The sequence below is a fragment of the Apteryx rowi genome, unplaced genomic scaffold (genome assembly GCF_003343035.1).
Source record: "Apteryx rowi isolate R43461 unplaced genomic scaffold, aptRow1 scaffold_10, whole genome shotgun sequence".
Classification (NCBI taxonomy): Eukaryota; Metazoa; Chordata; class Aves; order Apterygiformes; family Apterygidae; genus Apteryx; species Apteryx rowi.
This window is the reverse complement of record NW_020447197.1, coordinates 3730881-3743148: the sequence shown is the minus strand read 5'-3', so window position 1 is coordinate 3743148 and position 12268 is coordinate 3730881. Positions and strand designations below refer to the sequence as shown.

Below are 12268 nucleotides of genomic sequence, written 5' to 3'. Positions count from 1 at the left end.
AAAGGATTTCTATTAAATAACTGTGTATCCAGGGTTTAAAATCTGATAAATGCCTTCGCACGTATAAAGAACTTTCATTTTAGAATTAATGATTCTCTTCCGATTTTACACCTTAATTTAGTTGCACTGTACTGCAGTATCACGACCAGACCAGGTGCATGAATTTTAAAAAGACTGCATATAAAAACAAGTTCTAGAACAAATGTAGACTAGCACTGTAGAAATAAAAGTTATGGCTGTTTGTCAGTGTACCAAACATCCCTGAGGTGCCTCCAAATTGTTGTGCAGGAGGTGTGAATGGTTGTTTCTAGCTAGGTAAACACATTTTGGAGATTTACTAAAACTTTTTGTGAAATTCTTGCTTCTGTGTTGCAATCTGAGTGAAAAGAGGTGGAAATGGATAGGGGCTGAAGAATGGGCCAGCAAAAAATGTGTCCCACTCGGGCATTTTTTAAATCTTTAAAGATGAAGTGATGTATTGCCCATGGAGGAAGCAGGGTGCGTGGGAGGCAAGACGTGTTCATGGAGGCATCAGCATATTAGGCTGTTAGCTGCAGGTAGGGACACCTCGATAAATAATTCTCCGGGTAGTCAGCTAAGGAAACACAGAGTTTTCTGTCAACCCGGTGTGTCACATGAAATATAGTCTTGTCTAGGCTGTCAGGACAGATGTGAGTTTTACCAAGATAAACCAAAACCTGTGGAGAGAGGTGCCAAAAATGGCATAGCAGAGCTTCTTAGGTCAGAAGAAGTTGTAGAGATGGCCATTATTTTACTCTCTTGGGCCAATTTGAGCACATGGTTGTTCTTTGTTGGGTAGCTTTCTCTTCCGCTCTACTTTTGGGTACTTCTATTTCCTTATATTATTGTCTGTTACTTTTTCATTTTAAGTTTTGCAATTAGAGACTCCTTAAAACTACCTCAGTTCAGGTAGATGTCTTTACACAGAATTGAGAAGTTCAGGCCTATTCTTAGTATTCAGTCCTAAAAGATTTCAAAGCGATTATTTCCCAAGTGTGAGCAGTATGACACAGAATGAGACCGATTGCTCTTTGCGACATCTGCAAAAAGCTCAGCTTTGTTTTTACCCTGAACAGAACATACAAAGTTGGGCTGGGTTGAAAAGGGTTTTATTTTGTGTTAGATGTGGAGGGGAGGAAGACTTTTGGATGTTCCTGTTCTCAGCTGTGCTGGATTTGTACTCGATGTACCTTAGGAAGGACTTGGGAGTTAGAGAGGTGTCTTGATATCATCTCTTGCTCTTGCATTATCTTGGCTTTGTCAGAGCTCATAATAGCTCCAGGTCAGATTAACGTGAAGCTCCAATAAACAGTGTCTCTTTGAAAGCCAAGTTTCTTAACAAAATATAACGCTCTCTAACAAATCCTGTCTGCTTGTCACGTGCCGCTTACTCTGGATAATCAGATGGGTACAGAACCCAGCACCATTAAGTGTTTCTCTGTGGTGAGTAAACCTATTTTGCCCCTTAGGGCGTAATTCTGCGTGCTGTGCCGTACTGAGCCAAACGCTGCACCCGTGCTTGTCCTTCTCAGATGGAAGTAGCTGGAGTTTGTTATGGGCCGACCATGGGGAGCGAGAGCCCTCTTGTGGGATAAAGTATTTTTGAAGGGCTTACATAGAATTTGCGGTACAGAGGGTTGCACTTCCAAGAAATGTTGATTGCAAATTTTCTGTGGTCCTGTGACCCGATTGTTTCAGAGATGAATTTCACAGTTAACTTGTACACTTTTTGGGTAATAAGTAGGATCAATTGCAATTCAGGTGAAAGGACAGGAGCTGAAATACTTCTCATGAAAATAAGAATCTGATAGGAAAAGGAATCTGACAGCAGACTGATTGTGTTGATATGTATTACTTTAAATAATGTAGCAATGCTGTCAGTGACTTGCACGTCTTTGCACAGTGCTTGTATAAAAGTATCGAATTCTAACATCATTTGACAGTTCTTTTTAAAAGGAAGAAATAAAATAAGCAATGCATGCTTTCGTTTCATAGCTATCCAATTATGGATCATTCTCTTTCTAGGGAAAAAGAAACAGTGGTTTCAGAGAATGTTACTTTGGAAGCCAGAAGCACTGCAAATTGACTAAACTTTGCCCAGCTTTGGGATACACCTTCCGATTAGCAGCTCAAAATGACATTGGTACTAGGTAAGTTATTCCTAAGCTATATATTTCATTGAGAAGAAGTGGCAGTGAAAAAGTTAATTCTCAATGGCAATGTAAAGAGGGACTTCTGCTTTTTTCTTATTTTTTCCCCCTCCCTCTTTATGTCTCTGAGTTAAGTATCTGAAGTTTTATTGTTTCGTTATTAATGCTCTAGAGTAAGTCACACCTGCCCTGGTGGTGTCACTCACCTCGCAGGGAACTGCAAGGTACTTGGAGAGTGAAGAGATTAGGCTGAGCAGATAGGCTCCTTTTGAGGTGTCAAATGCTGTTTTGTGGTCTGTTTCTAATGCAAGAAGAATACATCTGTTATGTAAAATTCCCACTAGGGACCTCTGTGAACCAAGAAAAACAAGCAAGAGGAAGTTGAGTTACAGATTTTGAAAGGAATTTTGATGTATTTATTTTTCTATTTTAAATCAATGTCCTTCTGTCTTTTTTCAGCAGTACAGTCTCTTCCTTCTTCAGCAGGACTGGCAGGGCTGGCAAGTAGGATGGGGAGGAAGGGTGTAAGAGCCAGGACCAAGATAGGACAGGCACGGCACAAGGGCCCTGATTCTCTATACCTTGTTTGCACTTTCTTCTGAACATAAACAGATAAGCTCATATGAAAATGATGAGAAATCAGATTTATTCCAATCCTCACGGATTTGGGATAGTGTTGAAGGTAGCACTGGGCTGAAATGTTATACAGCTAAGGACCAGAGCATACCCAAAAAACCCTTCTTGCAGCAGGGGCTGTACACTCGTGCATTCACTGAAAGAATATAGGTAAGGAAGTTTAGCTGTGAAGAAGCTGAAGTAATTTTTGAAACATCCAGTGCTTTTGTATACTCATTTATTGTCCTTAGCTAAACAGGATCTAGTAATAAATTATTGCACAATGGGAAGAAAAAAAAATGCTACTGGTGTATCTTATTTTTTCCAAAGATCAAACTCCTAACAATATATAGCTTTAAAAAATTACTTTATTCATGTTCCTGTGTTTTCCCTCTGAGATGTGCTGAGACTGCTTGTGTGTGCACAGAATCCCTTTTGGCAACTTCTTGCAAGATCACCTCTCTCCCTATTCAAATAATCTTTGAACTGTAGGCTAGAGAGAGACTTAAACTGGAGCTGCTTAGTCTAAATAAAAGGGGACCACCTGGTAATGGGGTCTGCAGAGTTCCCAGGTTGGGAATCTCTTCCCTTTACCAGATCCTAAATTTTTTTTTAGATATCTTCAAGCATGCTGCAACGCCCTTCCCCCCCTTACCCCCGCCCTTTGCTCAAGCGATTGAGGGGGGAGCAGGCTAAGAACTGCATTCATGGGCAGGTGCTGTGTGTTAACCTGAGATAAGCGCCAACAAGACATGGTGTGTTTTTATAGACAGCATTCAAAATTATGACGTGATAATATTATCTAACACTTTGTGTTGTAAGGTGTTTTTGGTTGCTTGTAATGTTTATGGACCAACCATTTGAGATGTTTTCTTGTTTGGATGTCTGTTACAGGTAGATTTTTGTTGGATTGTTATACACAGGCTATAGGTAGATCTTTTTTAAGCTATGAAAACATTTCAACCAAGATACTTGTCTTTTTTTTTTGTGGAAGAAGAGAGAAGAGTAGGAACAACTCTTCTCTATACACAATCATGAGTATTAAATTGATACAACTTCTTTGTTAAGAAATAAAGTACATTTATGCTGTAGAAACAGATTTGAAAATTGCAAGAAAGTTTATATTCAGCTGAGAGGTCTGATGTGTCCCTGAAAATTCACCCAAATTGATCTGCTTTAAGTTCTATTTTCAAGTTTTCATTGTGCTTAATATAGTCTGCCTGGAGTCTTAGGAGAAATCTTCCTGCACTTGGTTCAACACAACTGCCTAAGACATTTCAAGGCATTTTGTGCTGGAGTTTAAAAAAAGAGAAGAGTATACATTGCCTCTGCTGTAAGTGGTTCTCTCTGGTTCAAGCTTGTATGAAGGAAGAGCAGCTTTATGCTCAGCTTCAAATGCAAAGGAATTTGGGCAGGGAAAGTGAGATAAGTGGAGAGCCAGCCTGGAGAGTTGGGAACTACCAGAGAACTCCTACATGGTGCTGAGCATGTATGGTCATGACTGGTTAAGTTTTCCTGGCTTTTTTTGGAGGGAAATATCTGAAATATGTGGGACTGAATTTGCTGAAGCACTCAACTTTCACAGCTATAACTTAAACAGAACTTATATTTTGAGTTTATAAAAGGCAGAAACTGCCAAACAAGTCTGTGCATCTCAAGTTCAACATCTAAAAGCTGACAACTTGGGCTTTATGTTTTAGTTCCCCTAAATGGAGATACTGCTCTACTTTGCAGTTAATATTTTTGAGGCAATCAAATACTATATTTTCGAATATTATTGTGATGAGATCCATAAAAATGGCTGTGAGGACACAGATAATCCCGTAATCATTTCCATTTTTGGTTCTGGCATTTCCTAACTTTGAGTGCCTGTCTTTACCACCTGGGCAATTTTAAAATTGATTAGACCTTTTAAAAATATTAAATATATATCTAAATACACTTTTTTTTTTAATATTCCTCTCTCTCTCTCTCTCTCTCTCACTCGCTCGCTCACTCACTGTGCAGTGGCTACAGCCAGGAAGTGGTATGCTACACCGCAGGTAATATTCCTCAGACACCTTCTGCACCAAGACTTGTTCGAGCTGGTGTCACATGGATCACATTGCAATGGAATAAAGTAGAAGGATGTACGCCAGAGGAGGTGATTTCCTACACCCTGGAAATTCAGGAAGAAGATAATGTAAGTACTTAAGTGTACAGAGCGGCTCAGGTTGGGTTTTCATTTATTATTTCAAGTTTGTTGAGAAGACTGTGGGTTGCTATTGTAGAGAGCCATTTTTAATATTTTTGTAAAGATTATGTGAGAGCTCTTTAAAACTTTATGCAATAGAAAAGATATTTTAATAAAATGCCTTACAAAAGACAGAATCTGAAGCTAGGTCACATATATTGGGGTGCATTGCTTAAATGCAATACTCTTCTGTTTTTCATAATTTTTCTTTTCTAAATATATTTTGTGTTTCTGGTTCCATTTAAGTGAATGGATGTCTTTCCAGAAATGGTTAGGATACAGTCCTGAGAGCTGCTGAACTTCTGTTCTCCCCGTTTTCCCACTCCTCTGAAAGCAGCTGGAAGAGGAGGAGGACACCCAACACCTTTTAGAGGCACTTACTACTTGGCAGGAGAGAGCTGTGTGATTTGTTCTGCTCCACATTGGCAATTAGAATCCTTAGCTAAACTGCCTGAAAATCTGTATTATCGTCCAGGATTCCCTTGCAAAACTGCACAAGAGTCCATAAGATATAGGGCAGTTTGGCCTTAAACAGTTCAGTCTGCCATGTTCTACTCACGTGTGTGTGGTATGCTTGCTTTCTGCAATTCTGACCCTTTTAGAGAAAATTATTGTGACCTAATAGATTACAAAAGAAAAAAAAAAGCCACCCCACTTTAAAGCCCTTTTGATATAATGTGTTGTAGCTGCACACTGTAATACAGAGAGCGCTTACTCAAACTTCTTAGTTATGGAAATGTGTTTATTTTTGTTTTTTCTAGGATACTGTGTTTCACCCAAAGTACACTGGAGAGGAGCAAGCCTGTACTGTGAAGAATCTCAGAAGAAGCACACAGTATAAATTTAGGGTAAATTTAGATGGGGTCTTTTTCCTCTTGTCATTGCATAGTATTTTGCATGTTGTTTTTTTTTTCAGGTGCTCTGGGAACCTTTTATTACTGCCTGCAAAACTGAGCCATCAAATACAAATTCTACCTGTGATATAAGGAATCACTTTATATTAAGACCTGATAGATTAAAATGTTAGCCCTATTTTTACCATAGAAGTTCCTCATTGCTCCGCCTTTCTGAAACAGGCATAGTTCTTGGTACCGTATACTATAGGGTACATTCTTCTAAAAATATGACTACGGGTCCAAGGTGGTCTTGGAGGTGATTCTAGTCAACTGTATTTCTCCCCCAAATGCCTGGTCTGTGGTTACAAAAACCAATTTCACTTCCATACAACTGAGAAGGACGCTGAAAGAAGCCCAGCAAAGACGGCTTCCTTCCTTGACTCAGGGTATCATCTTCACCTGGTGTGCAGAAAACAAAGCTTTTCCTTAAGAGTGATGGTTCTTAGGTATGCGTAGCTGTTTTGTTTTGTTTTAGTAGGTGTTAATATCTCCTGCTCTCTGCTCTGAAGTGTACAGGCCTCCCCCAAAGAGATGCTTTGAAATCTTCTGCAGATGCAAAATTCAGAAATCTGCCTAATTAATCTTGAAGCCATCAAGCACAGTAGAAGTGCCAAGTGCTGTAATCAACTAAAAAAAGTGTGATTTTTACAAAATCAGATGTTTTGCAGCAAGGCTGGCTCCTGTGCCAGCATGTGCAAAGCCAGGGCGATGAACCAAGTGCTGCTCCACGAGATGGCGATCCGCCACGCAGTATGTAGCCCTGGGTTTGCTCCTTAGATGGCAAGAAGTTGTCTGTAAAGCTGTTATCCGCTGTGCTTGCCACGCGTCAGTGTTGCCAAACAAAACAGGTGTCTGGAAACAGCTTTTTGTCATTTGTAAGTGACACAGTGAGAGCAGGATGTGATAGATTTGTATCAGCTCAGGAATACTTGGCTTTCGTAAGTCTTAATGCGTTCAGTAGCAACAAAAAAATTTCACACAAAGAGTTGTTTAAAGCTTTAAAAACAACTTTGCATGTACTGCTTTGTGGGACAGAAGACCTTGTAAAGTTGCCTGAAGAACTAGCTAAAGAATCAGGAAGCTGTCGAGGTAGCACTAGGAGATGAAAATAAAAGCATCTTTTAGTTTAGCACTGTAACAGCTCCTGGGATCCTCTAAGGGAAGAGGGTGGATAGTGCTTTTCTTCAATTTAACTTTGAAATTAAAAATGAATTTGTCAAAGCTGGATTGGTATTGCAGTGAACTGGATTTCTTCCTCCTGTCACTGGCTACAAGCACAACCCTGACCTGACAGTACTGAGATGTTCACTTGTGGTGTGCAGACCAGCAGTAGGGAGCAACATTAGTTAGCCATAGAACTTGGATAAGGAGCCCCAAAACTGTATAAGAACTAATATCACAGCAGTATTTTTAAACTGGCTAGTTCTAGGCTTGTCTTTGAACCTTGGCAAAGTAATGGGTTGACTAATATGGGACTTGGGCTAAGAAAAAATTAAGGGAGAAATTTAATTCCTGCCAATCCGTGCGTGCTTACAGAAGATACATCCTGCTAAGCTAGCATTTTTGATGAAAATAAAGTTTGATTCATTACAGTGATAATGGAAGCATAATATACCTTTGTAAAGTGGTTCTTTTAGTATCAAGAGAGGATTTGACAGAGAAGGGTAAATGATGCAAAGCTTAACATGAGAAGGTGCAGAAATTTCATGCTCTGAAATGTTTGAAATGTCAGCATAAAAAGGAATGACCAGTGACTGTTCCCAGTGAGCTTCCACAGCGGCCAGTGCTGCTGTACGCTATTTCATACTTTTACCAGCAACCTGGAAGGAAACAAAGTTTTATTTCTGGTGACAGGATGGAGGACTCTAGGTTGGGGAAGCAGTGGCTCTGAAAAAGTGTTGAACGTCCTGGTTGAACAATGAGTTTAATATGAATTTTCAGTTCCTACCAGGCTAGTACTATCTTTAGCTATATAAATAAGATAATTTATAAGTTAAAAAATAATGTTATATTACGTCTGTATCTGGCACTGATCCCTAGTGCTGTTACTTGGATGTTTGGCTAGGTCACGTATCTGGTGTTCATGTTAGGGTTTCTTAAATTGGAGAATATTCAGAGAAGAACCAAGAGATGAATAAATGATTAGAAAATGTGACATTAAAAAAAAAAAATAGATGCCACAACCTCAATTAATTTAATTTAGCAGGTAGAAGATTGAGGTGACAGGTCAATAGGGATCTCCAGTGTGGATGAAACTTTGATAACTGGCTTTTCAATTTAGCAGGCCAAAAGTGTTAATTTCCATTTGAGGAAAATTATAAGCCAGGTAATTCAGGTGTTTCAGGAGAAACACAGGGATGGTGATGACTTTTTGGTTCTTTTTTGCTGGCATTTTTTTAATGTTGAGATCAGATACAAATGTAAAAGGTATGTGCTAGTTCATACAGAAGTTAATACAGACTTTAATGGCTTTTTAAAGCAGGAGTATGGACTAGAGAGAACCTCAATGACTTTTTCTGGACTTAAAAATTGTAAATTGTTTTATTTGAAGGTTTTTGTTAGAAGAGATGATAGAAATGACTGTGATAGAGCTTCACAAGTGGAAAAGTTGCTGCTAGTTTATGTTCACAATTAGCAATTACAATAAATATTTCATTACTCACTTTCTTGGCAGCAAATTTAAGTCCCAGAGAGTAGTATGAACTAATATGACTCCCAACAGCCACAGTTAGACTGTTTGGAGTTCTAGTCTGACCGGGATCTGCTCAGTCTCATGGCGAGGTCCTAATGTCTTCTCTTAGCTTAGCACTGTTCTCAGTGAAGTCAACAGAAAATATTCTTGAATAGGTATAAAAGATTTGGCTGAGAATATTTATTTTGTGTGCATCCTGCTAATTTCAATAACTACAGAGTAAGCACTTGTTATTTGCCTGCAATTCTACTCAAGTTTTTGATTATGTGATACTGATATTCTTAAGTAATTTCTTTTAAATAGCTGTTTGAGATACCTCTAAAATGAAAATAACATAGATGCTGTCATTATTTTCATCTTCTATGACTAAGTAACTACAGGTTGGCATGTGACTTTGTAAAGGGGAAAACTGTAATTCTCTTGTCCAAACTTACCACGATCTAGTGCTAGCAAAGCACTAGCAGATTCCATGTGGTTTCTGAAGAAACTACATGACAATCAGATATCTATTATTAGAATCCCACACTCTTCGGGATCTGACATGCCTTCCGTTTTAATGATATTTGTGCAACTGTTAAGGGAAGTCTTATGTAAAGCTGTCAGAAGAGGAAATAACGTTATTTTTGTTGTGTTTTTCTTTCAGTTATTTGCTTCTAATGTGGAAGGAAAGAGTTCTCCAAGTGAAATTTTGGTCTGTACAACAAGCCCAGACAGGCCAGGACCTCCAACCAGACCCATTATTAAGGGGCCAATAACATCTCATGGCTTTAGTGTTAAATGGGGTAAGCCGATCCAGTTTATCATACTACAGCTTTTGCAGGTCATAATATACGTTACTGAATTCAAATAAAATTGTGTAGACACATATTATAACTCAGATTTTTCATGCAGCTTCTCAGTTCAGAGCTGAATGGGTTTGGAGAGCTTCACAGCTGTAGTTGTTTGACTGCTTAGAGAGATGTGTAAAAGCACTTGTTTGCAGAGTCAAAAATGTTGTTTGCTTTTATTAACTTGTACTTTCACCTGAGTGCCATGTTCAGGCTTTTCACCTTCCATTTCATGTCCCATTTCGCATGCATGCTGCATTATCATTCCGTCCGCTTCCTTTATCAATGAGGCAAACCTCCATGCTCAGCACAAATTTTTCGATGCTTTTTCCATACATTTTCTTTTCATCTTTCTGTGATGTTATCCAGCCACCTTATTTTGACTCATTCTAAAAAATAACTTGTGCTGCCAACTTCTGCTGTAACAATTCCCTGCTGTAGTTAGTGGGGGGAATTAGTTTGTGAGGGAGAAGGAGCAGAATCACAAACAGTTTCTGTAAACTTTATCTTATATTTTACTCCTAATCTGATGTACTGATGAATTTCCTTGTTTTTCAGATCCTCCACAGGATAATGGTGGTTCAGAAATTCTAAAATACCTATTAGAGATTTCTCAAGGGAATTCAGAAGGTAGGTTTGACATGGTTTTATCCATTTCAACTCATAATGTCTGCTATAAGGGCGTAATGACCTTTTTGGCTATTATCATTTCTTACATTATTTTTACATTATTTTTGAGAACTGATTGTATCAAATATCTCATGTGGTATTTTCAGCTATGTAGTCTGGCATCTTCCCAGCACTCTATAAATTTTACCAAGTATGAAATAGAAAACTAAAATTTTTGTTGAAACATAGATGGAAGGAAGGAAAAAAGTCTTCATGTCCTAAGTCATAATAGCAAAAATTAGAGTTCCCTGAACAGAACTTAACCAGAAAACTAAACCTCGTACCACTTAGTAAGTTAAACAGTACGAATTATAGTGTATTATTGTCATTAATATACTGATGCTACAGATCTGAGTAAAGCCCAGTTATGCGCTTGCAGCCTTAAAATTTCCAGGGTTCCCAGGAGAGTTTGCATTGGGGAAGGGAGGGGGGAGGGGTTTTTTTATTATTATTTTTTATTCTCCTTTTCTTTAAGACAGGTGGAATTTTAGACTGTAAGACTGAACTTACTGTATGATTGTGTATATATATATATATATGTATGTATATTTATAAAATGTTTCTGTGTATATTAGTAATATAAACACTAAACAGGAATATTAGTAATATAAATACTAATGACTTTCCTGAAATAATTTGTGGGAAACCTAACTAAAGATTTTCTTTACTCCTGAACAGTAGTAATAATATGCTGTTGCATTTTACTTGTCTAAATGTAGATATACCTCTTTTTCTAGCAAATCAATGGGAAGTGGCATATAGTGGATCAGCTACAGAATATACCTGTACTCACTTGAAACCAGGCACTTTGTATAAACTCCGGGCATGCTGTATCAGCACAGGTGGACACAGTCAGGTAGGTATTATTTAACAGTAAGAACTTTTGTTTTTGTATATTTTTCAGAGATTTACCTGTTAGATTCGCTTAATCATTTCTGCTTTAAAAAGTAGGTGAAGATTTTTCCTCAAATTTAGTCTTTGAATGCAGTAAAGCCACAGTAGTTTCAGTTAATCATCTCTTGCAAGTTATTGAATTTTGGAAGACTGCTTTACTTCTGTGTTTGTTTTTTTTCCAGGCAAATTGCAATTTAGTGAGGTTTAGTTTCCTCAGAAGCAATCTGTAGATATGTAAATGTAGGGTAGAAAAGACCATAATGTTTATCTGATCTGACCGTTTGCTTGAGAAAGGCTGTAGAATCTCATCTACTGTAGGCCTGTACTGACCTAATTTGGTGATATTGGAAAATGTAATGTGTGTAGCTTGTTGTAATAGTTAATCCCCTTTTATGTGGTTGAATTCTTCTTTAAATTTTTTAGTTCTGTTTTCCAGACACTGATTCTTGTCATTCCCATCTTTCTTTGAGTTAAAAGCATTTAGTACCTGCATTTTTATTCCTCTGGATATGGCTTTTTATGATAAATTGAAGAGTTCTTCAGTGCCTGGTATTATTTAAAAAGCAATGAAAGTTAAAATATAGAGCCACACAAAATTGTCCAACAAATTTTCCTCAGCTGAAATTTTCATTTGTGCTAATGCACTCTGTTAATTGCATTTGTAAATAATATGTTTGATAGTATCTCTTATCCTTCACTGTTTATATAAATTTCTAATGTGCCAGTATCGTATTTTAGAAATGGCAGTGGTAGGAAATAATTTTTTGTATCACTTTCTAATTCGTGCCTCCCCTTGTAGGCACGTAGGTAATCTTCGTGGAGTGCTAACTTCAGCTCCTGTTCTTTTCCAGTGTTCTGAAAGTTTACCTGTCCGTACGCTAAGTGTTGCACCAGGTCCCTGCCGGCCACCAAGGATTTTAGGGAAGCCGAAGCACAAAGAAGTTCAGCTACAGTGGGGTAAGTGACTGGAGCATGTCCCTAGGCAATAGCTTTGTTTTAGATTGTTAGTTGCTAAACCTTCGTTAGCTTTTATTTCTATTGCTGGATTTTATGAGGAGTTGCAGCGTGTTCTGCCCACTTGGAAGTGTAATCCCAACTCCAGTAAAGTCTGTGCAAGTCAGAAGTAAAACTCTTCATCAGCTTCTGTGGCTCTTTATTGAGCTCTCTGAACTTAATTGTCCTTCATTTGCCCTCTGGGCCTGAAACTGTGCTCCCACTGTTGTTAATTAGGACCTATCTCTATGTCAAGACTATAAAATAGCTGCTATACT

The 12268-nt window shown here is 38.1% G+C and overlaps 1 protein-coding gene across 6 annotated transcripts in view; it reads left to right on the top strand.

Annotated features, from left to right (window-relative positions):
• The window catches only part of FNDC3B (fibronectin type III domain containing 3B), a 179143-nt gene that overhangs the window by 119526 nt on the left and 47349 nt on the right, over positions 1 to 12268 (top strand). For all 6 annotated transcript variants that reach the window (XM_026061452.1, XM_026061460.1, XM_026061485.1 and 3 more), the window contains 7 exons: positions 2047 to 2171; positions 4794 to 4968; positions 5781 to 5867; positions 9251 to 9389; positions 9993 to 10064; positions 10841 to 10959; positions 11849 to 11954. In XM_026061452.1, the coding sequence (XP_025917237.1) occupies positions 2047 to 2171; positions 4794 to 4968; positions 5781 to 5867; positions 9251 to 9389; positions 9993 to 10064; positions 10841 to 10959; positions 11849 to 11954 (823 nt within the window). The remainder of the gene's footprint in view (positions 1 to 2046; positions 2172 to 4793; positions 4969 to 5780; positions 5868 to 9250; positions 9390 to 9992; positions 10065 to 10840; positions 10960 to 11848; positions 11955 to 12268) is intronic.